Raw genomic sequence first — 27,412 nt, forward strand, 5'->3', positions numbered from 1 at the left:
TTGAACACAGAAACCATCTAAACCAACTTCAACAGAAGAAACATCCCACAGTAAAACTTTAAGACCAAATGAAGAAGTTAAAAATAACTCCTTCTTCTTATAAAAACTTAAACGCTTAGATATCTTGACAAATCTGCAAATTCCCGGCCTTACAAATAAACTCGGCCTCTTCCTGGCCGAGTGAACTCCCCGGATCTATGTGAAGAAGCATTCGCTGCCATTCTCGAAGTGTTAATGCTGTGCAGCTATGGACTGCAGAGGAGTCCGTTAATTGACTACATCCAGGAAGTGAGCCAGCACAGATGCCACAGAGAAAGTACAGCTGACAGCCAGAGGAAGAAGAAGAGGGAATCCAGGTTTTTCATGGCCAGATCGACTGCCATCGCAGTGACTGTCACTTGAAAAAGGCTAGACTTTTCTGCCTGTCCAACCAATTTACATGCTGATTTCTTTGGCTAGTATCAGAAATGAAGGTGTCAGTTTTAACACCTGTATAAGCTTTCTATGAAGGTAATTAAATTATGGTTTTGTTCTTTTGTTCAACATGCGTCCTGCCACTCGTCTTTAAAGTTTAAAGCTGTCGAAGGGTTTTATTTTATACTGGCTCGAAAACATTCTTCTTGCTTTCAAATTCCAGTTTCTGGTCACAAAATGACTGTGTCCATTTGTCCATTTATTTGCAGCAAAGTTTCTGTCTTCAGTTTGTGCTACTGGCAATTAAGCAGTTGGACATAAAGTGCAACTGTAGACAGAGAGTGCCACCAAAGCAGTACAAACCTAAGCCAAAAGCTCGCACAGAATACGTAAAAAGCATTCAGTGCCTAATGCTGCATATTAAGAACTTTAACTTCTCCGTATTTTGACTTAAAACCACATTAAAACTTCAGACTTCAACTTTGCAAATGCATGTGGCGTGCCTTAGTCGGATGTCAGATTACAGCTGGCTTCAATACAAGAATACTTCTTAGACAATGATTTACTTTAAAAAAAACAAAACAAATGAATTTCTACTACTTTGCAGTCAGAGTATGTGAATGCTTTTTCAAGTCACTGTATTTGCCCTGCGTTATTAATAACCAAAGCAATACTGCTCTGAAGTCTGCAGGGTTAACAGCTTTTTTTATTTTAAATTATTTTTCATTTTACCATATGCTTTAATCAACTTCTAAACTATTAATAACTGTTGTTTTCATGTGACACACACACACACACCGCACGCGCGCACACACACGCACACACACACACACACACACACACACACACACACACACACACACACACACAAAAACAACCCAAAAGACAATTGTAAAAAATTTCCAATGCTTCACTTTCAGTTGCAACAGCCAATCTGACACTTTAAAAGACGCTGTTGCCAGTCAGGAATATGCATTTTTGTGAGCAGCAGATTACCATGTCCTTTGTTTGCCGTGTCTCTGATCTCACCTCTACAAAGAAGAAACTCGGTCTCTACTCTATTGGAGTAAATCCTCCCTATATCACTGGCTCCAGGGGAGTAAATCCCATGGACTCCTCTCCGGCAGCTCCGTTGTCAGCTCGTGCCAGGTTGAGGAAGGGTGACAGTGTGATGGATGGCAGCAGGCAAATCCACTCCTCTAATGAGCTTATGAATAAATATATCTTGTCTTGCATGTGCAGATCCACGTGGCCGTGAAATGGATATTTGTTACGCGCTATGCATGCGAGGGTGTGAATATGAATATGCATGTGACATGTATGCAAGTGCACATGTGAGCTTATGATAAGAAATGGTGCAGAAAAAAAAAAACAAAGAACTGTCACAACAAAACACGGTGTGAAATGTTTCAAAGTTGATGTCTATTCCCGAGACTATTAGCTTTTGATTAAGTGATCCACAGAAAATAAAACAAAATCAGTGTTCTTGAGTACAACAGTCGAGTCATGTCTTCAATAAATGGATCACGAGCTCTGAATAAGAACAAGAACAAGCTAAAGGATGCGACGCACATTTCTTCACTGCTTCTGGAAATAGTCTAATGCGCAGGAGTCCTTCTACAGCGATAAATTACCATTTCTGCCACCGTCTCCATTACATACGACCACTCAGACAAAAACGCTGGCGCCTACACACGCATGCATTAACATACACACAGCGATGATGTGGGTGAGGACATACATCAGATCGCTGTCTGAAAACCCAAGCAGAGCTCTGCAGAAACCCAACACGCGGCTCCCGTCTCTATGGCAACAGCAGAGAACAGGGGAAAAAACAACAACAAAAACACAGGGGGGGTCGGAGAGTTGTCCACCTCTCAAAGGTGGTGGTAACGCATGGAGAAGCCAACTTCATCGACACTAAAAGCCTGCGATGCATTTTGCTCAAATGTAATCAAAGAAGCTCTTTGTCTTGATTGATCTTAGTCAATTTACAGGAGCAGTTCTTCCTGTTTCCAACTCAATTCAACTAGCTTGGCTTTTAAGGACTTAAGTAATGAAGGTTCGGCACCTTTTATGTTCAAGTCAGCCTGCTGCTACCCAAAGTCAGACAGGAACGACCTGACAAAGTTTCTTTACATTATAAGTTGCATTTAAGGCTGCTTCATTAAAAACATTATTTTTGAAAGTTCTGATTAAAGTGAAACAAAACATATCACTCTTCTATCTATGTGGAAAAAGTCAAGCTTATGCTAATGTTGCAAACATTTTTCTGCACAATTTCCTCGTCAAAATGTCACACTTTTCCAGAAGCAGGCTTTCGTATTCCTACTCCTGACTTCACAACTCTTTACTAGTCGAAAGCTTGGTATGATGCGTTGACATCATGAGGTTTTTCCACACCAGTAGCCTGACGATGGTATTGATTACAATTAGTCAGCATTTTCCTGACGCTTTTCGCTTCCGCCCTCCATTATGCTGTCCAGCATTGTCTGTTATGGGCATTTGTACAAATAAAACAAATACATCAGGTTACGGCTAACATATTTTAGCTGTAATTTGCACCGCAAAAGAGACTCAATCAGTGCAATCTGTTGTGCAGCTCTGGTTGCCAATCTTGAAGAAAGGAATTATATCCTGTTCATTACTTAAAAGAGGCATTCCGTGGTAATTTGATGCACAAGGCAAAAAAAATTAAAAAAAATCTAACTCACGATAGACTCAGTTACATTTCTAGTCGACCTAAAAATTATGCTGTGGTGCACTGCTGCCCAATTGGAGAAATATTCTTAACATGTAAAAAAGAAAATGTTAGCATATTAGTATTCTGTGACACTAGTACTCTAGAAGTACTCTAGGGATTGACTCATAGTCATAAGCAAAACAAAAATTGGTTTAATATTGCTCCTAGGGAAATTTGTCTGAAATGATCTGAAAACTACATTTCTTGTAAACAGAGCTAAAATAATAATTGATACATGATACAGGTTAAATTAAGTTTAATAATCAAGCTTTCACATTCATTTAGCATCAGTCGTAAGCAAGAGTAAGCGTTGGTTTCCATTTAAAGAATGCTGGCAGTTGCACCGTGGTATTTTTCTTCAAGGTTGTTACACTATGAAAATTCACCCTGGGCTCTTACACTGATGTGTCTTCTGCAGCCAATCAGAAGCAGCGTCTGAATGTGTTGACCAGGAAGAGGATGTTCCATGATGTTCAGAAAACTACTAGTATAGTTAACAGATGAAAACAAAGAGAGGAAAAGTACAGAGGGAGATGGGGAAAAAAAAGCTGCTATTTGTGGTTGGATTGTGTAAGGAGGGAAAACATCCAAGGTACACAAAAGGTCGGACAACAGGCACATTTACTTTTGGAAAGGCTTTAGTGATGTTAAATGTTGTGTAGCAGAAAAAAAAATTAAGAGAACACAAGGAGCGGAAGGAAGGATTACCAGAAATCTGCTATTACTGTGCAAAACAATGCTGAAATAGGCGTGACTTGAGTTAACATAAACAATCCCAAAGCGGATGGGAGACGCAGTGACACAAACAAGTACATATCTTACTAATGACCAATGACATGAAAAATATCAACCAACCATAAAGAGGTCACTATACAAATAACAAATTTTTACTTTGCTTTTTCCAAGTCATTTGACACCGTATCTGTTTGAACCAGAAGCGAGAGGGCTTGTAATCACAACAGGATGAGAACTGGAGCACTTGAGATTTGATCAGTTAGCCAGTCCTTACATCTGACCCAGAGACTTGATCCCCGTGTGCTCATCAGTAATCCGGCTCAGAGACCACATATGATTTTGTGTGCAATCCGTGTCGACTTGTCAAGCAAAAAACAATGCAGACCAGATGTTGCTGTGGCACACAGCAGCCGCTGACAGCCAGCGTAAACCAGACTGCACGTCCATTAGACAAGATGCCTCTTCCTCCTATTTTATGCATGTGTGCGTGTGAGTGTGTCTGAGCGCGAGGCTGTCTGCACACGTGCACATGCGGCTCCATTATTACAGCCTAGGAAGGATTAGCAGAGCAAGGTGAGGCGCAGCCAGAATTTTAAGAGAGCTTCGGAAGGGGTATGATTTCTAAGAACGCTTATTAAGAGAGCTCTCCCGAACACAAAAAAAAAAGCTGCTAATTCACCGTTTCACGTAGTCTTTAGCCAGGACTGGATTAGAGCTGTGGCAGAAAAACAAAGTGACCCTAACGGTATTTCTGATCCAAGAAGCAGTTTAGAATCATAAACACTTTATTTACATAAAGTAAATATTTGGAAATAGACCAGCTTTGTGAAGAAAAAAACCCCAAAACAGATAAATTGCATTTGCTTTACACAGATGAGAGACAGATCTCCCATCACAGTTTGACATGTTACAAATTACGTTGTGTTGGGATTTGGACCAATACAAATGTGTGCGGAATTGTGAAGTGAAAGAAAAGGGATAAATATTTTTGTCTGATTTTCTGACTCGATGCAGAGTTCCGTTTGGAGGAAAACTAACTCTATATATCAAACTGAACACACCATCCCCAAAGTGATGGCAGCATCACACTCGGGGGAGGCATTTCTCCAGCAGGGTTTAGAGGATCTCCTCAGGTTGACTGATAGATGGACGAATGGAACCAAATACAGGAAAATGCAGGAAGATACGCGGCCAGAAGCTGAGGATGTGTCTGTTTTCTGGATTTTAAAGCAGGCTTTTCAGTTAAAGTTTTTATCTCACGTTTCCGCGCCTTTTCATCATTTTTTAAGAGTATTTAATAAAGTGATTAAAAACCTCTGCCTTTTTCTAATGTTTAAACATAAACCTTCAGCTTGGCATTATTTTTATTAAAATATTTTTAATACATCTTACGTTGCACAGATTCTCTTTGTAGTTATTTTTGTTTATATATATATATATATATATATATTTTTGTTTAGTTTCGTCTATATTCCAGTAACGTCCCTACTGCGGGCTTTCTAAGCATCTGTCCAGTCTCGTTTGCGAACGCTTCATCTCCGATGCGGCGTGACCTCGTGACTCAGCTGTAAAAGCACAGCGGCTATTGTCAACGCAGAGCGTTTCTGACGCTGTTAACTTTCCTTCCTTATGGATTCCCTCCGTCAGCGCGGAAAGGGGCTGACGCACAAGAGTGACCGGGAACGTTCCCTCTCGAAGCCCCTCGACGAGAAAACTCTCGAACGCGGCTGCGAGCTGTAAAGTTACCCGTGAAATCGCTTTAGGAGAGTATCATAATTGGCGAGGACGCCACTTGATAAGGTGGTCTAATAATAGCAGCGCTGCTGTGACCTTTATTCCAGCTGGAGTTCACCCCCTTGAGGAGGTATTTATAACCTCCCACTAGAGAACTCCACCCTTTGTCATTGAGAAAATTAGCATGAGCAGGATGTTTAGTTCAGCTCGATGTTATTTAATTAAGAACTTCCTTAAAACAAAAAAAAAACAAAACGGCAAACAGAGACGCGCTTTGCCGATACTGACTTTTGATTTTCAGCTGCTCTGATTAAGGAGGCGTTTGATAATCTGTGCAACACAACACAAAAAAAAAAAAAAAAGATCAGAGGCCATGAAAACTCTTCAACGTCTGATAAAAACTAATCATCTGCTGCCGCCGTGAAACCCTTTGGACCATGACGCCAACAGACGCCTCAAAGCAGACCCTGCAGTGACCGAGTAAATACGTTAACAGCGGACAGACGAGAGGCGAATGTTAACGCTGAGGACGGTGTCATCGTGGTGAAATGGCCTGCAATTGATTGGATTTACATGGAAACACAACATTATCAGACCGTATCCCGCAGCCAGGGAAACGTTTGCTCAGCTCCCCACCAGCAGGATTCGCAGAAAGCACTGAGGTGGTAGTATATGTAACCCACTGCTCTGTTTTGTAAGCAAATTCTTATCATTGCTAATAATAGCACACTGCGGGTTTCTCTTCTCCACTCCACAGCCTTTTCATGTTCCCAGAAGGAAAAGCTAAATACCCAGAAAAAAAATAAAAAATTAGGCGGAAAAAAAAAAAAAAAATCCCTTCAGAGAAAGCTATTCAAGTATTAAAATTACAAACACACAGAATAAATGACAATTTTAAATTAGATGTTAGTGTACGTAAAATGTGTTTATTTTGATGCAAATTAAATATGGTGGTCTGAAGAAATGACTGAGCTTGAATTAATGCTGGTTGTGTTAATAAAATAAAGAACTAAGCATTTTTATATTCGTCATATTCAAATCAGAAATGTCAATAAATATTGTGATTTTACCAAGACATAATGGAATAATGATGAAGAAAAAAATATTCTAAAAAGATTAATAAAATCATAAGAGCATTATCCCAACCTTAAAGCATGCAAGTGTGCTTTTCTGCAAAGGGGACAGAATGATCACAATATATTGAAGAGAGAACAGATGAAACATGTATGGTGAGATTTTGTAATACCAACCTCCTTCCCTCAGTAAGAGTATCGAAGATAGATATTCTAGCATCACAATGACCCAAAACAAACTTTCAAGGTAAATTGGAAAAAACCTTTGCAAGAAGTACTTTACGGTCCTGGAGTCGATTAACCGTTCCCCAGACCTGTACATGAAAGAAAATGCTTGTAGGAAGTTAAAACTTCACGTTGCCTGGCAACAGCCCTGAAACATGAATGATCTGAAGACCTGCATGGCGGAGTGGGACGAAATCTCTGCTGCAGTGTCTTCAAACCCAGTAAGGAACGACAAGAAATGTCTGAACTCTCTAATCGTGAAAAAAGTTTGTAGAAAAACTACAACAGTTATTTGAAATACTTGTTTGTTACAATAAAATACAAAATAATTATTTAAAAATCATACAAATGTGTTTCCCCCAGTGTATTATAAGCCTGGCGGGCCACCAGGCTTTACTTGTGCCCCCACTAGGCTTAGTATTGATTATTTATTACATTCTTCTTTAAATGTTTGCCTTTTTTTAAGACTTAATAGCTGGTGTTCTGATACTAATCTTCCAATGACACAAATATCAAGTGATAGTTTCAAATTTCCTGTCAACTTTAAACATTTTTTAACTCAAAAACACGGCAGGCGGCTGGATGAATAAATGCCGAGCGCCCCTACCACTAGGCTTAGCAAGTTTTCTTGGGGACACCTTGAATTCCTTTTAGATACTTTCACAGCTTTACGTGTACCTATGATGACAATTACAACTGTCAAAAAACAAAAAACAAAAAAAAAAAAAAAAAAAAAATCCACTGGTGTATAAAAATGTATTTTCCTCACTGAATAAAAGAAAGCAAACCAGCCAAGTCATGGCGTTACTCTTTAACTAACTTCAATGCAAACAGAGCATCAATCCAGAGAAATTAACTATTTCTTGCACACTCCAAAAAAACTGACCTTCAAGAATGTTTTGCCAGCAGATAATATTGTTCCAACAATGCCATACAATAATCATGTTGTAGGTGACACAGCAAACACATAAAGAATGGCGAAATGGTGAGAGGGGACCAAAACTATGTCTTGGGTCTTGCAAAACAACTGTGGCAGAAAGCTAGCACTGAAAATACCACCTCCATGGTAGAACATGGAGCGGTTTCATTATCATGCAATGGGCAAGCTTGTCGTCAGCAGGGACAGTGAAGCCGGAATCAAATATATGAATAATAAAAGCAGAATGGTTGGAGGTTGCAAAAAGGTTTAACCCTCCAGTAGGACAACAACCTAAAACATACAGCATCTCTAAACTAATTATTCCAAATAATAAAAAAGAGCATTTCTGTCCGTCTGCAAAGTAATTTAAAGGATTTTCATTAGTGTTATTAAACTCAGAGTAGGAGTGACTGAAAGGCTACAACAACACATGGCTCTTATGCAACTTAATTAAATTCCCCTCCTTACGTTTCACAGTCGGTAACAAAGTGATGCATTTGGGGAGGGGGGTGCGACAGTAGTGCTGTCAACGCCTGATATATGACCAGGCTGTCAGGCAAAGCGAGACAGTGTCCACCCGCCTATGACGACCGCTTCTGTAATCAACACTGCAATCAAGCACTAAAGCCGGTCAGAAGCTGCATCAGGAATCTGAAAGCCACACAGGCACAGTGTAACACTCCAATTCAGAAACATCACACAGTGAAAATTTGACATTAACCTTCTGTCTGCCTTTGATTTGTCAAGACTTGTCTTTGGCTATTGATACTTTTATCTGACACAAGTTCAGAGGATGACATGAGGAAGATATTGAGCAATTACAGGAATCAATATGAACCTGACTTGCTATCGAGGATGCGTGGCTTTTAAACTCACAGAAGTGGGTGTAAATTGGGACGGCGACTGTTCAAAGCTGTTCAAATTGTCACACGAATAAATACGACATGAAGGGCACTGACTACAGCCTACGTGGGACTTAAAATGTACAAAAGAAAGTAACTATGGGGGGGAAAAAAACGTAATTAGCAAGACAGTGTAGCCTCTGCACCATAACTTTTTAGGAGTTTGTTTAAGCTAGGAGACCACAACGAGGAGTGTAAAATCAGATTTCACACCTGTCATTGAGTTGAGGGCTTTCCAAAAACTTAATGTTTTAATCATTCATACCAAAACCAGGCCTGGTGTGTCTGGGATCATTCTTCTGTTAGAACATTCAGTCAGTTCCAAGTTTTTTTTTTTCTTATTAAATCTTTCATTGGAAAAGCACATGGAATATTACATTAGTATGAATATTTACATTGCTTTCACATTTTTTTGACTTTCAGTCTCAAAAACATTGGGAATTGGGGGGGTGGGTTGTAGAGAGTATCTCTCAGCACTTTTAGAGAGAAATACAGCTTTTCCATTGCATAATCTCTTGTACAACATTTATCCAATATTCAGTTGGTGGTTCAGGGTTTCATCTCGTGGAACCTGTTCACTGAAGGTTTTTCGCCATCAGTTATGTCCATGTCTTATCAAAGCTGCTGATTTAAGGTGAAGCTAAGAACTAGGAGGTTGTCTTCCAGCTTTGTTATTCCATCTAGTTTGTGCAATGCACCAGTCGTTCTGACATCAAAACAACCCGACTCTCTGATGCTGTCTTCTGATGATTGTAGACACAAACAGTTCAATGTTTGTCTCATCCTTGTTCCTAATCATGGTTTTGAAATCTCATTAACTTACTACAAGCTAGACATTAAAAAAACTAAATGTTTCGTTGGAAAAATGTACACAATGAGCCAACGTATCCGTAGGGAGTTTACTGTTTCAAGACGTAATATTTTAATGGATTGTGCACTTGAAGTGGTAAATAAATCAATGGATGAGACAATGCTGACTCTGTCCATCAATGATCTTCAACCACCACAAAGCAATGCTGGACCTGAGAGCGGATGCTCTCCGTTTCCCGGCGTGGCTCCGTCGGGCTCAACCACGCCACGAGGAATCCTAATGCGAGGAAAACCTTCACCCACCACTGACTCAATAAACATGGCTTTTTAGCAGCGCTCATTTTAATATTCCTAGCATCATTGCCTTCTGCGTTTTGAATGACAGCTGACAAAGTAAGCTCATCAAAGCCCCTCTCCAGGTGGCGGTACTAAGTGGTGTGAAAACCGGCTGAAGGCGCCTCATCAAAAGGCATTCACCTGAGACCGGCGATAGCAGCTGCTGATGAGGTGTTTTTCTGGCAGACAGTGTTATTGAGACATTCTGTTCTGTTCACAGATGAGCTAACAGCCCCCTGGGACCAGGCAGGGAGGCAGGGATGCCTGCAGCACCGGAGCTAGAAGGAGGAACCGCGTCCCAGCATAATGACAAGGGTGACTCCGGTGTGCCACAACAAGCTGCTGCCGACTGCGGAGCGGCGCGGAGGAAACAACTCCCCACCAACTTCAACGCGTTTACGCAAGCATATGCTACAAACGACGCTGCTCTCTAGAAGGAAAAGTGAGACGCACATCAGTAGGACCAAGCCCCATTAGCCGCCCACAGCTTGTGCTTAGACACACACACACGCACGCACGCGCTTCAACAGACATATACATACGCAAGCTGAAAGACAATTGAATGCTCACCCCAGGCTGACGCATGAAACAGACCAGCTCGCCACGAAAAAAAACCCACTTACATTATCACACTCTGGTTGATTCACAGGCCCTCGAGCCCACACTGTGATTAGTTCAGCCCTTTGACAGATGCATCAATTCACGGAGCAAAATTACTTTTCTTACTCTTCCTCCCATTAGCCCCATGTCTGCGCGAGCGTCACTCGAACCGGCGGTCGGCACAGATGCTCCAGCTGTGAGCTAAGACAGCAGACAGACTCTGGCTGAGCAAAGGTGGAGCAGCAGGTGAAAGAGGGGCTGGTGGACAGGGAGGGAGGAGAGACGGGAGGGCGGGGAGAGAGGGCTGGTGGTGGTGGTGGAGGGGGGAGTTTGCAGGGACATATGGAGGAATGAATCAAGCGACGGAGGGTGTGGCCGGGCTCACCATTTTCAAACCAGACCTCGCATTCCTGAAGGCTCGAGTACGGCACCAGGTCCCCTCCTTCCAGCGGCACGAGCAATCCTTCCTCCCCGAGCGATGACCAGTTCATCAAAAACAGGGAGGGGAGAAATGATGGAAGAGATCAGGAGGAGGAAAAAAAAAAAAAAAGGCAGCTGCTGTGAGGCAGCGTGGAGGATGAGCAGAAGGGGGAGAGGAGGCTCTCCCTCTCGCTTCCACTTGTCTCCCCTCTGAAGAAATCTCCACAGGTTTCAGTGGCGATGCTGCCCGCTCAAGCTCAGGCGCAGGAAATGATACGGAGCCGGGCAGCTTTGGCAGTGACGGGAGGAGCGAGAGGAGGAGGAGGAGAAGGAGGAGGGAAGGAAGAAAGGATGAAGAGAAAGGAAAAGTGCAGCAGTAACCGTGCCACTGGGGAAAGAGGGAGGCATGGAGGTGACAACTCCGCTAGTGGAGCATGTACCAAAGCTGTCAAGTGACAAAAAAAAAAATCTTCACTACTGCTAAACAAATCTGAGGTAAAAAAAAAAAAAAAAAAAAAGAAGAGAAAAAACAACAAGTGAAATTTCCTGCGTGTTTAGAGAAAGGTGAGCTCCCCGTTTGGCTGTGTGACTGCATTAGCGCTCACTGTGTTATGTATGGATGTGAGAGGTGCACTCTCTCTACAGGAGCAGGGAGCCCAGGTCTCCAGCAGATGAATGGTGCAGTGCTGCTGTTCTCATAGCAACCAGAGAGCAAAAAAGGAGGGGGAGGAGAAGGGTGGGTGCTGAGGCAGGACAGAAAATGGCATAAAAAAGGGGGAGGGCATTATTAAAGGGACACGGTTTTCTTGTTCAGGAACGGAGCTTTGGGGACAGATTGGATCAGGAGCGGAAAAAACAAAACAAAACAAAAAAAACAAGAAGGAAGGATTTCAATACACTCACTCGAGCTTCCTCTAGGGCTCCAACATCTTGTCTGTCCTTGTTTCACCCTTGAAAGTCTATTTGCACAGCTGCAGCCATGTTTTATGGCTACTTAGAGGTTCAAATCTTCTGGGGGTGGCCACTTTTATTGAGCACTGCCCTCGCTTTTGTTGAAGTTAACACCGGTAAGGCTGTGAGGCTGCAGTTCTGTTTTATTAATCTCCTTTAGTGACAGTTATTCCCCCAGAGTGACATCTCCAGAACCCTGAAAATGTTACCAACGAGCCTTAAAGAGGTGCCACAGTTAAAGGTCAAGCTCCAACAATGTACCACTAATTAAATACAATGCAACTGAGACACAGGAGCACATGAGGTACACAGTATGCAACTGATTTCACTAGGACAGGCATCTTCAACTTAACCATTAGGGGGAAAAAAAATGTAAATTGTGAAATCAGCAATATCAATCAGTCAGATCAGGTGTTTTGACCTGAAGTGCATAGACAAAATGTTTTCATATTTCATTATTTTATGTTCAACTTAAACAACTGGCTAATGAGTAAAAATATATATTTTCAAATGTTTGACATTGATTTGTTTATACTTTAATAGACAACCAGCAGCTGAAACGAACAGATGTTCCAGTATGGGTGGATTCATAATTTCATCACTTGTGCTGTGAATCTAAAACAAACAAGTCTGCTGTGCCTTTTAGATAAATCAAAAGGTCCTTCAATATTTTAAAGACAGTAAAAAAGAAAAAAAGTGATATTAGCATTTCAGGACATTTCATCTCTCAACTGTTCAGACTGTCTAGTGTCTACAGCATAAGTGTTTTATCGGCGGTTTTATACAGCTACTCCTGAGGGCATCCTACTTAGATTTCACTCCTCTTTCCTCTTAACCTTGCGACAATGGAGCCGCAAATGTCACATTTTCTTTCAGTGGAACAAATGATTCTACAGCGGCAGTCACTGTCAAAAGAGGGAAATAATGTCAATAATTGAAGAGTAATTTTCTCGAGGTGCGGCGCTGGCCTAAGGAGGCGTGGAGATGGAGATGTCAAAAATGTCAATGTTCATTGCACACAAATGTCGCAGAGGACACAAATGCCTCCTAAAACACGAGACTGGCCAGGGACGCAGGGAGAGTGCGAGGTGTCCCGGATGTCAGGGTTTGTGTCAAAAATACACTGTGTGGGAAAAGAGCATAACATCCTCTGACATAGTATACTGCTGGATGGATTTAGATTTAGATAATATTCAGAATAAGAGACAGTCAGAACAACGATACAGAGACTTTTGCACATTAGCCATATTATATTCAATGTCAGTACATAATGTTTTGACCTGTGCTTACGAACTACAAACGGTTTCAAATTATATCTAATTGAGCGGCGAAATATATATATATTTATATATACATTTCAACAATGCAGGACATTTTTTATTTTTTTTAAAGGTAAAAAGGGTTGACTCTCTAAATGAAACTCGCTTCTTAGAGAACATAATAGGGTTCACCTCATGGTTCCCAACACCATAAGCATGGTTATATGACTCATCAAGATATCATCAATTCTTAGCAATCACTTTACACACCGACCAAGGTTCAGGCCTTTTGCTCTTGTTGTCTATCCTTTGCATAGACACAACAGATGGTGAACTTCAGACACAATCCTAGATGCTTCCTCTGTGCACACAAGTGCTACTTAATCATCAAGTCCATTGCTGGAATGAATGACCTATTTTTATTCTTTGGCATTTGACTCAAATAGAGTTTCTTTTAGCATGACAGTTGTATTTTTTGTTGTAAACTTACCTTTATATNATATATTCTTGTTATCTTGCTGTATTACATTGAATTGTACAGCACTTTGGTCGACATCTGTTGTTTTAATGTGCTATAAAAAATAAATTGACATTAATTAGGGGGGGGGAAACAAGGACCTAAGAGCCACAGAGCAAACATAAAGTTTTGCATGCGCTCTGTAAACATGTGAAACCATTGTACTAAAAGCCAAGAGCACAGTAAAACCTTCTACTCCCGACTACATTAGGTGGAAACATCTATCAAGACGCCTAAACAAGGGTCACTGTGGCTTAGAAGCAAGCGAGCTGAGTGATACGCGGCCAGACAATTCTCAAACACCACAGAGACAATTTCATCTCCAGCTACGTTGTGCAAGTCTACCTCTTATCCACACATTCAGTCCATGTTTATGTGTATAAAAGGGGGTGTAACTACATTGCAGTAATGTAACCATCAAAACATTCTGCAGAGGGAACGCTCTTACGCCGTAAAAAAAATAAAAATAAAAATAAAAAATTCTCTTTCCAGTTAGTTTTCCCCACAACATATGATTTGGCCTTTCAAGTCACTTCGAATTAATCCACACATATGGTAGACAAAATGGAAGTTAAAATAATTGTACAATTGAAACTACAGCTGCAGCTTTGAAACTCTAGTTCATTTGGCTCAGACATAATGAAAGAAAAACGGGCAAAGCTGAAACTAATCATTGCATATAAAACACAGGAGGAACATCTAGAGAGCCATTTTTGATTAAAATGATTTTCAGCCATTTTGTGCTAATGGAAGACAAAAATCTAAAGGAAGTACCTTTATTAACCTTTTCTTCACAAACAACTACAATCAACGGAATTTTTGTGTGAAAAAAATTACTTATTTGTACTGAAAAACAATGGAAAAGCTGATTTACGCACTAATATGTTAGAAACATAGATCTTTAACTATTTATGAAGATGATGCTCATTTTATGTGGTCTCTCCAGGTACAGTAAACAAAATTTTCTCCAAAAACAAACTCTAGGACTCTAAGAGATAACAGGCTTGTTTCCGCGTGATTTTTTTAAAATCTGCACACATAAAAATAAGTCTTTAAAAAGATTTTAGAGCAAACTTTTCTGTCATCTCCCTATGGGAAATCCAAAATAGCACCAATTAAAGCTACTGACTCAAAGATGTAGCATTCATCAGAAGTACATAATTTACCCTAGTTCACTGTTCTGCAGGACCACCCACATAGTGATCAGATCTGACTCAGCAGTACTGTACACTGTGCTCTGTTAATCCTGACCCTTCTGACGAATATTTGGATGCCCACATCAGTGAATACCAGGCTCCTACCACAGTAAATATTACTCTGTGACTCAGACGAGATACATCTTTCAAAATTTAAAACATAGATTTTAAATTTCCAACACGCAACTGACAAAACTGCGAATCAAAAGTGTGAGAAATATCAATCATAGCTTTGGTCTGGTTCTAATGCAGGTCCCCCCCCACACACACACACACACTTTTACATGAAAATCCATGGGGAGACTGTAATTGTATTGATTGCAACCATTAATTAGAGAGGAGCAGTGTAATCTGCAGATAGACGTAGAAATAATTCCCTTTAAATGTTTGAGAGTGGAACAGAGCCAATCAATCATCTGGGGTGATAATCTCTGGTGAGCCCGACACTTGACTGCGAACAAATAAGTAATCAGTGATTACAGCTCATAACAATCAGGCGGTGAGATATCACTGCGAGAACAAGGAACTCATTTATATTAGACAACACTGGATAAAAAAAACATTAAGAACCAGTATAATATGAAACATGCAAAAATGCAAACGTGTATGTATTGCATAGGAAAACATACAGGAAATGTATTGTCTCTATCCATTTTATCAGCAGATCTTTGGAAACAATTAAACAAGTGTAGCCGCTGCACAATCCATACAGGGTTCCAATAGTTGCTAACTTACTTAGTATCTTCCATAGAGCATGAAATTATATTATGGCTACAGAGAGTGTGATTATAGTTCTTCACAGCTGATTCACTATTACAACTTTTAGAGCCTTCTGTGGTGGAAAAAAAAATAATTCCATTACTATAACCCATAATACCCAGTGCAAACCAAGAACACTCATTTCCCTTCTCACCAGTGTTTTGCTGTTGTTTTAATGTGAGAAAAATACATTGTGTCAACGTTTTCAACCACAATTAATTTATTTCCATATAAAGAGCCAGATTTCTTTATAAGACTCATCTTGGTTTTGAAAAACATTTTCAGTGGTCTTTTTGGGCCTTTAGCTGCTTTGGATCTAGTTTTCCGTCTTTGTGCCCAACAATGGCAACACATTGTGCTCCGTGCAATTGAAAACAGAGATGTACACATATACATAACAATGCTGTAAACAATAAGTTTAAATAATAACAGCAGTATAACAAGCATAATCTCATGAGAATACAAGTATTTTGGTAATATGTTTTGTTGTATTTGTTTTAAAGTGAGGCTTTTATTTTAGTTGTATTATAACTGTGGAACTTTTTCCACTTTAAGGGGCTCTTTGCCTGATCCCCTTTATTAACCCTCCAGGAAACAGGCAAAACGCAAAGATTAGAGTGGGATCAATTACCCGTAAAACAGCAAACAGAGGGAAGAAGTACTACTAATGTCATCCTGATCATTCAGAGTGGGGCATGGAGTGCTTCTGATGATGGTCAAGTGATCTCACCACCTTATTTCTCACTAGGTTGTCTCACTTTTAATCTCAGCAGCCGCTGCTAAAATCTGTTAACCTCAAGCTGAGCCACAGGAACAGTTGTTGCTGAAAATAAACACAGCATTAAAATGCTGTTATTCGTGATCGCTCTGGACGCTACGGTGAGGGCGCAGTGAATAATCTGCCGTCTCTGACCGTCTCGCAGCTCTGGGATGTAAACAAAACTGTGACACGACCAGATTTTTCAGCGAGGCCGACATCTGTATTTTAGATTAGTGCGCTGCACTGACAACCGAAGCAAGATGCTCACTGCAGAGGGAGTGAGCAGGAAAGACCACGACAATGTCAACTTCTGTCATGACTAGTGTGATTAATATAATTCTTAAAAACTTACAATTTTTATTATGATAACTGTCAAAAGGAAGGCACGATGACGGCAAAAGCAACATAAAATGCCAGTTTAGAACTTTCAAATGCTCTCAGAAACAAAGGTATTCATTTTTGAAGACATGTTGTGTGGTGTCATCCTAAATTTTAAAGGATTACCTTTAAAACCTTCAAGATGAAGTATGTCATCCCAAATATGAAGTACGTGGATGGCAGCAACATGATGTAAGGGTGTTTGAAGACGGGGGACTAGAGAAATTCACAAAGTAGGTGCAGATACAAGCAAAGAGACAATTTAGAGGTCACTCAAAAAGTTAAAGTTTAGACACAAATAGGTCTTTTAAACCCTATAAAAATTTAAGAGACGACAAGAAGTAACGTGGCCTAAGAAAGCTTGGCTCAGTAAACCAGGTTTGTTGAGAGGAAGGGGCAAAAAGTCCAGTAAAGAGTTGTGAGTGGCTTTTGAAATAAAACCTGAAAAGTCATACAGTTTAAAATAGAAATATGTAAATTGTTGACTCTGTAGAAAGTATTGAAAAATATCTCTTACTTTTAAGAGATTTAGCAAACAGAAATAATTCTGATTCTTTTAATCCTAAAAAGGGTACGATCTTCAAAATGTGGGCTTTTTTTTCTACTTACAGTACTTAATACAAGGGCCTGTTTTTGCTTTTCTTGAAAAATACCACARACAACTGGAGAGAAAGACCAAAATCAACAGAAATGGTGAAATATAAATAAACACTTTCATACAAGCCTTAAGAGTCAGTTTCATAAGTCGACCCTTCAAGCATCTGAAGCCCCTCTTGAGAGTCGTTGCACCACCGGAGGGGATTAAATCAGTAACTCAATGATTCTCCTAAAAGGTCGGCGCCTTCATTGCATTTTTATTCAATCGGAGCCTTGAACAGTAAGTCCTCAACAGTCCACCGCTCTGCTTCCCTGCAGCCAATCAGGAGCTGCGTAGAGAAGAAGTCACTGACGGGCTGCGGTGTGTTGGGGGATCCACTGTGGACGATCAACGTGCGGCATCCGTCACTCCCCCCCCACCGCAGTTCACTCTCTGGTGCATTGCTCTGCCATCGCTGCTCCTCTCACCTCTGCCACGGGAGGCGTTCCAGCATGTGACGCCAGCACTACGCTCAGGCGGATGCCGTCAAGCTGTGCCGGATACGGCGCTGAGTTGAATTAATTAAAAGGATGAGAAGGCCGAGGTGGTTGAGCTGGTGCTCAATGCCACTCGAGAGCAGACGGGTCTTTGAGGACTTGAAGGACGGCGGGCGACAGGAGGCAAGTTGCCATTTGGTCAAATGAGGTGAAGGAAGAGCTGATTCACCTTTAACTGCTGTACAGACCCTATGGACGGCACAGGGTCCGTTAGCTGAAGGATGACATTGATTTAGTTATGTATGCAATGAAATATGATTTCTTTTGTTTTATGTGACTTTCTTTAATTAAACAAAAAATAGTGATATTACAAAAACATCAATATAGCAGTCTCAAAAAGTTCAAGGCTGCTTAAATCTTAAAACTTTTAGTTCCAGGCAGCTAGATTTTCTAGTGATATTCTGATTGTAGCAAACGCCACCCACAGACGGAGACATTTTGACTTATTGTAATACGTGAACACCGCGTCATCGTCGACATTCTGCTGTCATGCAGAGCATGGAAGCGTAAAGACCTTGACGGGCTTTTATAAGCTTCCAGCTGGAGTCTGGAGTCCCTCTGAGTCACCCACACAGACTATGTTTGTTTTCTGATTGAGAGAGCGAGACAGTTGAATCATTTCATTATTTTTTGTTGCTTTAATTGTTAATATTGATTTAAGGCTTTCAGATGTTGATAAAGCTACAATAAGACTTTTCAACTTTAAGGTGTTTTAATGGTGAGAGCTTGAGGACCTTAGAGAATCTGCTGTTCGACAAATGCAACTCATTTGGACAATAACAGATCGGAAAATACAGCCTAGACTGATTAGCTTCAATTGTCGCTGCTACATTCAATTTGTAGAGTCAGAATCTAATGCATCCTGCCTTGTGTCAATTGTTTAGTCTGTTGGTGGCAGTATAATGATGTGGGGCACACCTTGGTCCCTTTGCAGCCAGTTAGGTGTCATTTCATCCCTTCTGTCCAACCAGGTGTTCCTACTGACCATGCACCTCCCCTTATGTCCCACAGTGTACCCTTTGGCTACTTCCAGTAGGATAATGCACCATTTCACAAAAAACTCAAAACATTTCAAAGCTTTTACGAACATAAAAACGAGTTCACTGTACTCCAACAGCCTCCAGTCAACGGATCTCAATCCAATAGAGTAACTTTTGGATGTGGTGGAACAGGTGGATGTAATGTGGAGTTCAGCAGAAAAATGTGCAGTTTTCACACTTTTTAATTTTTTTAATTATGAAGAAACATTTTTTTTAGAAATGTGTATACCTTTGTGAATCTATACCAAAAATAATAAAACTGAAAGAGGTGTCTAATTAATTACCAGAAAATTGTACCTAATAAAGTGGCCAGTGCTTGTGACACAGTCAAATGTTCCATAGAAAGAATTTCCACAAAATAAACAAGCTTTATGCTGTTTACAAGCATAAGTCTACTTGGTATGATCTGTTCTTGAATTCAAATAGCTTAAAATGGCAAAAATACCTTTGAAGCAGGTTCGAAGTAAAATGAAAAGCACTAAAATATGTTCCCTTTAAGGGTACACATGTAGATCAAATACAGATGAAAAACACAATGATAACAGTGGAAACACAAGGTTAGTTTTACAATATAAAAAAAAAAAAATCGCCAAAATATAAGCTGAAACTTAAAAATGAAAAGCGGCCCCCTAAGACGAGCTTCACCTGCCTGGTGTAATATCTCAGGCCGGATAATGGCAGGTGCGACAGTCCAGCAAAGAGACCTCTCCCTGTGTCGGCCTCGGAAATAAGAATAGAACAAATGAGACAGCCCAGCAAATCATTAATCAGGCTATTTTTGGCTGTCAACGACACCGGTACGTACACAGGTGTTTATACACACACACACCCACACTGTGGCTCTGAAAAATTCACTTTGATTCTCACAGATGAAAGCAGAGCTATGGAGTCAGGCTGCCATGAACCATTACAGACAAGAAAATGAAAACAAGTCAGACAAGCCAAGAGAGAGAGAGAAAAAATAACAAGATTTGACCCGCTAACACTTACTTGTTCCGAATTTAAGATCTTTGAGCTCAAACCTTTTAAAAGCAGCTTTTCTTTGAATCTCTATTTGACTGTTAAAACGAAGGAAAGTGATGCTGCGTTTCCTCTAAACTTGCATGTCCCTTAAGAGACTATAAACCATTCCGTATGATGTCAAAATCACACTCCCTGTGGCATATTAAGAATGATCTAAAGAGGGTGCGAGTCTGGTGCGCCCTAGTGGTGACTCCTGAATCAAGCTTCTATAATCTCACTATGAAAATACAGAGGCATCTGTATTTGACCTATGAAGGAACTCAGTGTGAAGACAACACAAAGTTGTTCGTAATTGTAAAATGGAAAGAGGAAAAAAAAATGCAAGTTTTAAAATCTTTTCAATTAAAAATCTGAAAATTGTGACAAGCATTATGCAGTCTGTTTTACTCTGATGAAACTAAATAAGATCTGGTGCAACCAATTGCCTTGATAATTCGTAAATAGAGTCAACTTGTGTGTAAATTAACCTCAGAATAAATCAAGTCGTTTGAAGGCCTCAGATGTTTGTTGGAGAACGTTAGTGAACAAAAAGCTTCGTTGAGACCAAAGAGCGCAACAAACAGATATGGAAGAAAGTAAAGTTTACAGCTGGGTAAGGTCTAAAGCGATATTTCAAGCGCTGTACATCTCAAAGAGCACTGTTCAATCAATCATATAAATGGAAAGTACAGTACAACTGCAAACCTACCTAGATATGACTGTACATTAAAACTGACAGACGTGGCAATAACATCATTGACCAGAGAAGCAGCCAAGAGACCCTTGGTAACTCTGGAGCAGCTGCAGAAATCCACAGCTCAGGTGGGATAATATGTAGATAAGACAAGTATTAGGTTGCGGACATTTCTGCCCTTTCTGGAGGAAACAAAAAAAAAAAACAACAACAAAAAAAAAAACAGTTTGAGGCTGTTAAGATTGAAAAATGGAAGAAACTTTACTGTAAATTTAAAAAAAACCTGTGATGGGAAAATTACATTGGGAAATCCAAATTGAAAATCTATCCATCCATTATCTAGAACACTTAACCTTGCAGGGTCATGAGAGGTGCTGATGCCTATCTTCAACGGTCAACTGGCAAGAGGCAGGGTACGCAATGGATAGGACGCCTCAGAGCCACAGTGTGGGTGTGTGTGTGTATAAACACCTGTGTACGCACCGGCGTCGTTGCAGGCCAACACTCAGGCATACAGGACAAATAACCATGCGCACACACACGTGCACGCAGTCGTCACGCACGCACGCACGCACGCACTCACTCACTTACTCCCAAGGAGAATTTAGAGAAACCAGTTAACCTAACAGTCATGTTTTTTTGGGCTGTGGTAAGAAGACGGAGTACCTAAAGAGAACCCATATACGCACAGGGAGAACATGCAAGCTATGCTGAAAGACCACAGGCCGGGACTCAAACCAAGGACCTTCTTGCTTCTTTCCTCCTACTTCACAACCATTCAACACTGACAGAAAAGAAACCGTGGTTGTAGCGTCAGTAAATATTTGAGGCACTAGATGTCTGAGGCTCCGCTGGCACTGGGCGAGGCCTGGCAGTCGATACTTCGTTTCATAATGTGAAATCTGATCCGATGTTAGGCTTTAGATGTGCTGTGCTGCCTGGTTGTACCAAACCCACAACGCTCCCTAATATAATAGCAGAACAAACATGACACAGTCTCATAATGCAGCTAATGGGGAGACAGAGCGGAGGCAATTTCCCACATTCTCTGAATGTCAGAGATGAGTGTGGAAGGAAACAATTAGTGAGAGGGGATAAAGAAGATGGAGGAGGACAGAGCTGACCGCAGCTTGGAGTCCATCAGCTGTTCTTCGCGATGCCAATTAGATTGGGCTTTAGTGATTACAAGAATTGGAAATTGCAGTGTTTACAACAAGCTTTATTATTCTGCTCAGCATTAGTGGATAAGTGATCCAGTAAACGTTTACTACTCATTAACAACACACCCCTTTTCTCCCCCACTTGGACGCTTAAAAACTCACAAAATCTGACCTGAATTGGTGTGGTGGGGTTCTGTATTCAGAGTGGTATGGTTAGAGGAGGGAGAAATAGCATAATGGGACTTTGGAGGAAGACAGTTACAGAAAAAGACATTGAAAACCGAGCTGAACTTAGCTTAGCCCACGTTTGTGTTGACTGTAATTGTCCCGCCAGCGGTACCTGTGAGTTTCTTCACCGGCTGCAGCCTGACACCGATGGCCTGGTGGGCGAGCAGTGGGGAGGAGGGCAAAGAGCGCGACACGCCCTCCATGATGCGAATGTGCTGCATGCCCTCGGTCATGGAGAGCGGGGGAACGGCGTAGTCTCCCTCGAAGGCACAGTCGCTGTCTATGCTGCCACCTTCAGAACAGGAGAGCGAGAGATGTTTGTCTTGAACGGAGCATTAAAAATGCATAACACTGCGATGCTGATGGGGGAGATGCAGGATCAGTATCCGCTATAGAAACAAAGAAATGCCACGAACACATTCATAGAGATGGCATTTAACTGAGAAAATGGCATTTAATTTAAAAAAAAAAGTTTTTAGTTAAATCACATGACAAAAAATAAGGTGGACAAGCAAATAAAAATATACACTGATGTAAAGAAAGTGCAACCTGTTCCACTTCTATGGTTTATTGCAAAAGAATATCATCATTTAAATTTTACCAGGTAGCCATGGTTAATAAGCTCAGGTTTGTTAAAAAAAACCCAGAAATAACATGACAGAATACACACCAACTAAAAAAGTATCTTCCACACATATACAATCGAATCAAGCCAATACAATCCGACAATATAAACAGAGTAAAAAGTCTTTAAATTCACTTTATAATGCAGGCTGGTGAAAAAGTTTCAACTCTGCGGCAATTTCTCCTCCAACAGTTTGTTTCTGTGCGGTTCTTAAACAAACTGGCCAGATGAAGACTGAAAATCCATCAAAATCATATAAGTGTGGTTGATCCTCCAAAGAATAAAGTGGCACGGTATCTGTTTCTCTTTATTTTGCCATTTTGTTGTACATTTTGATTTAATTGGAGAAGGTTTACCCTTACAATCCAAAGTTAATCAGAGTTAAGGCTGAACTTATTCATACTTATGGAACATTTAAGTTTAAAATCAATATTTTCTGATACGCTTTTTCTGACCACAAGTAGTTTAAACAAATTGGAGCGGCCCAGACAGACTCCTGACTTTGTGAATCAGTGGAGGAAGCTAAAGATTAAGATGATGACCAGGAGGCCCCCCAACCTGGTTAAAATACACGACAAAGACTTAGTCAGTGGTTTCACAAGGGTTTGATTGATGCAAATAAAGAATTCTCACAGTTTTTAATACCATTCAGAATAAAATAAAACATTGCTATACATTTGTTTTTAAATATCATCTATATTATTAATATCTATTGCTTTATCATCTTTTGAGAGATCTCCTTTTCATTTATGTGTGATAGCAAGATAAATTAAGGTGACTAAGCTGAAAAATGCTTTGGCTTTTATATAAGCAGCAGATCATTTCCCCCCAATGATTAGAACAAATGTTCTGTCAAATCCTTCCAACTCTTAGCAGTGTTCAATTAGCAGTTAATTCTTTTGGGTGTTATTGAGTTGTGTTGATTGTTTTCTCCTTATATCTTCAGCAACTGTATAAAGTGTATGCTCTATAAATGGGGTGTTTCACCACTGGATTGTCCCTGGATCCTATCAGTGCATCATCTGTATTGAGTGTAAAGGCTAACATGACCTAAAAGCAGAAACAGCCCTGCAGGCAACATGTGCAGCTTGCATTTGCTTTTCTACAAACAACAGCCAATGCAGCCTCTAATCTCACTGAAAAACAATACTCCACATTTCATATATAATAAAGGGGCATTTTCTAACCACATGAAATGTGTTTAGAAAGATTTTTTTTTCAAAAAAGGATAAAAAAAAGAGCGCAGTCATGACCATGTGACTGTTTCACAGTAAAGCTTTCACAATGAGCAGTAATTGCAGGGTATAACCAGCCGCTCGCTATCTTTAATCAACTCTGCTCTGCTTCGAAAAGCATAAATTATAACAATTCGGGATTCTTAAAAGATTACACACTCACATTATTCAGTTTTAAAACACCTTCAACGGGTGGCTTTAGATCCCTGCAGAGAGGCTTGCCAAACTAAGTGGTCAAGCTACAGTTTCACATCTTTCACATTGCGCAGCAGCTGCAACGGTGGGACAAGAAGTCATTATCAAACACCGGTTTGTGACAAGTCCCAGAGGAAGTCTGGGTGGCTGTTAGAAGCGGCTGCTGCGAGAACGAATACACATGTATGAAAACATTTGGTGTGAATATCAAACACACACACACACACACGCGCACATGCACATGTGGCTCTGGATTTGCTCCAGTCATTCACTGGGAAAAGAAAAGGGGAGGGGAAAAAAAAAAAAGGGAAAACAACAGCCAAGAGTCGTGGTTACTTCCAAGACTATGGAAATTGTCCACATGTATGCAGACTCTGCAGGGAAAGCCAGAGAGGAAACTTGGTATTTTGGTTGCAATTATCGCTAGTCCAGATCCAACTCGATTCTTTTCCAACCCAACCCCCCAAAAACGAAGAAACCTCTCAGTTATTCTGTCATCAATCAATTAGCAACCACAAGACTAAAAAAATGCAACATTTTACTATAAAACGACAAAGTCGTTAAAAAAGTAGAGAAATTTCTTGGCTGATTGGAATTGGATGATTTTAGGATTGACTGTTCGGTGGAAATCTAAAAGTCAGTCCTTTTTTCTGGTCAGTGAAAACACAATGTAAGTGCTATCAGTTCCCAATAACCAGACCACTCTTCAGTGTCTAAGTTAATACTGAGGGAATACTATTAAATGTTAAGAAAAGGGAAGCACAAAGATGTAAGAAACTATCTGAACACAGAAATGTCATCTGTTCACAGATAACAGTTAGTTCAGGATGCAGTTCATTTCAGCACCGCTGAGATGTTTAAAAGTTTTATCAGAGGAAGCACAAGTGGTCTTTAAATAAGTAAAGATGATGGCAAAAATATCTGAAGGAATAAATAAATGAAGGAATGGGAAAAAAATTTATAAAAATCCTTTTTTAAAAATCTTGAAAATTTTGCTTCACAGTGAATCACAAATACTTCATTCAAATCTTAAGAAGTTAAATGTTGCTTATTTCAATAACAATGAACTTTCTGTGAAAAAAAAAACTGATGTGACTTCTGCATTTTACTATCCTTTAAAAATTCTCATTACCACCTTGAGGATTTGACTGCAGTTTATGATTTTAATAATGCAGACACCTCTCTAACATCGAGCTGTTTTTAAGGAGGCTATATTATCTTGCAGTAAAGTATACAGCACTCGGACAGTTTGATGTTTAGATTATGCAGAGAGCAGAACAAAGCATTTTGTTATATGCGTCTCTTAAAAAAGAAATGTAATCGGAATTTTGCAAAGACTTGGTGGTTAGAAATCAGTCATAGAAACTTTTTAATAGGTGCATCTCTAATTAAGAAAAAGCAAAACACCGGACAAAGCAGTACATTTTTATTTCCAAACAAAGTCACACAACCAGTCAGTAAACGAGATGTGCTGAACTAGAAAGCTGAAAAGCGTTCTGATCTGGGGCAAAGACTATACAGCTGGAGAGAGAGCACCAGCCACACTTGTGCGGTGAAATCTAAAGAACCAAAGAACTGAAGGGTAAAATGACGGTGTTTTATTTTAGACCGTGATGAGAGATGTGCAAGAGGGCCTCTCCAGGCCTTGAAATGAGCACAAAAACACCTACTCATCAAGGTGCTTAGTTCAAAACATGCACAGGAGGAGGGGAGGCAAACAGCACAGCATCAGATTTTTGTTGCTCACAAAATTTCCTGCAAAGCCCAGGCATTTGGACCTCTGCAATAAACAGCCCGTTTCCCAAGGAAGACGCTTAGATTTACAGACAGAATTACAGGAACATAAAATTCATACAGTTCTGTCCCTGTAAGTATAACTTCATTTCCACCAGTCGTAAACTCTTTTCCTATAAAGCTGAGTAAAATACAGCCCACTAAACCGAAACTCAATAGACTCCCTGGGCAAAAAAAACATGAAGGGAGTCTGAAAAAGAACGGAGAGGAAGAAATAAAGAAGCAAGGACGCGGAACGAAACCATCGCTTACCTTGGCCAATGTGGCTCAGATGAGGGTCCAAACTGGGCGAGCGGGGGTCTCCAAAATCGTCGCTCCCACCATCTGCAGAGGAGGAGCAGACAGAGAAAGACAGGGAGTGAGCGCGAGGGTGAGGAAAGCAGGGCGAGGAGGTCCGAGCCAGCAGGAGGGCCACTTCCTCGTCTCCGATCAGCCAGGTGTGTGATCGGAGAACTCCCAGCAGGCTGCTCACGCACAAACTCTCGACACCCTTCCTCCTCGGGCCCAAATGACCCCTGATCGTTGCGAAAGGGGACAGCGGTGCCATGGTCCACTTTTTCTGGCTCCCCATGTTTAAAAAGAAACAACTAAAGGCTCTTCTAGATAAGAAAACTGCTTAAATTACAGTCGATGTCGCATGCAGCTGTGATGAAGCTACAGTCAAAAAGCTCAACGGGCGTTATGGTTCACTAAAAGAGGATCAGCATTAAAAAAAGAAAAAGAAAAAAAGTGGGCGTTTCTCTGGATAGATACACATCAGGGGAATGATATGCGGATCAATCAGGCCTAACAGAGCAAAGCAGATGAAGCAACAAACGAGAGATAATCAGTGGATTGTTTCATGATAAATCGTTAAGCAAGAAGCAAGAAGATCACAGGAAAATAATAGAAAAACTGACCAACCGCATTTATAATTTGCAGGTAAGGATACAGACAGAGTCCAAAGAACAACACCGAAAAACCTGGAGAACTGATGACCAGGGTAAATAGGTTTAAATAAACCCATCAGGAGCAAAGTGCAAAGGAAGTAGTCGGGGTTTAGACGGATTCACATTGTGTTTCAATCACGCATCACACCATCAACTCATAAAAACCAAACAAATAATTCAGTATTATCTCTGCCTTCACAGATTCACACAATGTCATCCAGCAGCCACACAGTGGGCTAGATTGGCTCGCTGGTGGAAAGATCAAGCTCATCGATGAACTGATAGAATAAGCTGTGGGGCATGACTGTGTGAGAACTGGGTCGACCTGACACCGACACCAACTGCAGAGCCGGGGTTACTCGGTTACCAAACATTTCCGAGGTTCAAATTCCACATTTTCAGACTCAAAGCTTAAGAGTTACTAGTCTTAAGCAGTTTGAATGAACCTCAAACACATCTTTGCGTGGCTAGAAAATAAGACTTCCCTTAAATTATGCAACTAACTTTGCTTCCTCTCCTTAAATTTTATATACCGTCCTGTTACTGAAAATCACTAATCTGACCAGTCTGAAAATGAAGTGTACATTGGTTTTACTGTTCAGTTTTCACATTTGATCAATCACAAAGTTTAAATTCATCATTATT

General features: G+C 40.5%; 1 protein-coding gene across 10 annotated transcripts in view; it reads right to left on the bottom strand.

Annotated features, from left to right (window-relative positions):
- tanc2b (tetratricopeptide repeat, ankyrin repeat and coiled-coil containing 2b) overlaps positions 1-27,412 on the bottom strand; it is a 120,373-nt gene that overhangs the window by 62,343 nt on the left and 30,618 nt on the right. For 7 of the 10 annotated variants that reach the window (XR_001777631.1, XM_017310802.1, XM_008437289.2 and 4 more), the window contains 2 exons: positions 26,091-26,162; positions 22,102-22,281 (listed from right to left, as the gene is read on the bottom strand). Coding sequence is in view for 8 of the 10 variants with exons in the window: in XM_017310802.1 (XP_017166291.1) it covers positions 22,102-22,281; positions 26,091-26,162 (252 nt within the window). In the remaining 2 variants the exon portion in view is untranslated. Of the gene's footprint in view, positions 1-10,514; positions 10,586-10,876; positions 11,626-22,101; positions 22,282-26,090; positions 26,163-27,412 lie in introns of those variants that run through there. The other 3 variants (XM_008437291.2, XM_008437292.2, XM_017310804.1) reach the window with 3 other exon arrangements.

Source organism: Poecilia reticulata, linkage group LG19, assembly GCF_000633615.1.
Source record: "Poecilia reticulata strain Guanapo linkage group LG19, Guppy_female_1.0+MT, whole genome shotgun sequence".
NCBI classification, from domain to species: domain Eukaryota; kingdom Metazoa; phylum Chordata; class Actinopteri; order Cyprinodontiformes; family Poeciliidae; genus Poecilia; species Poecilia reticulata.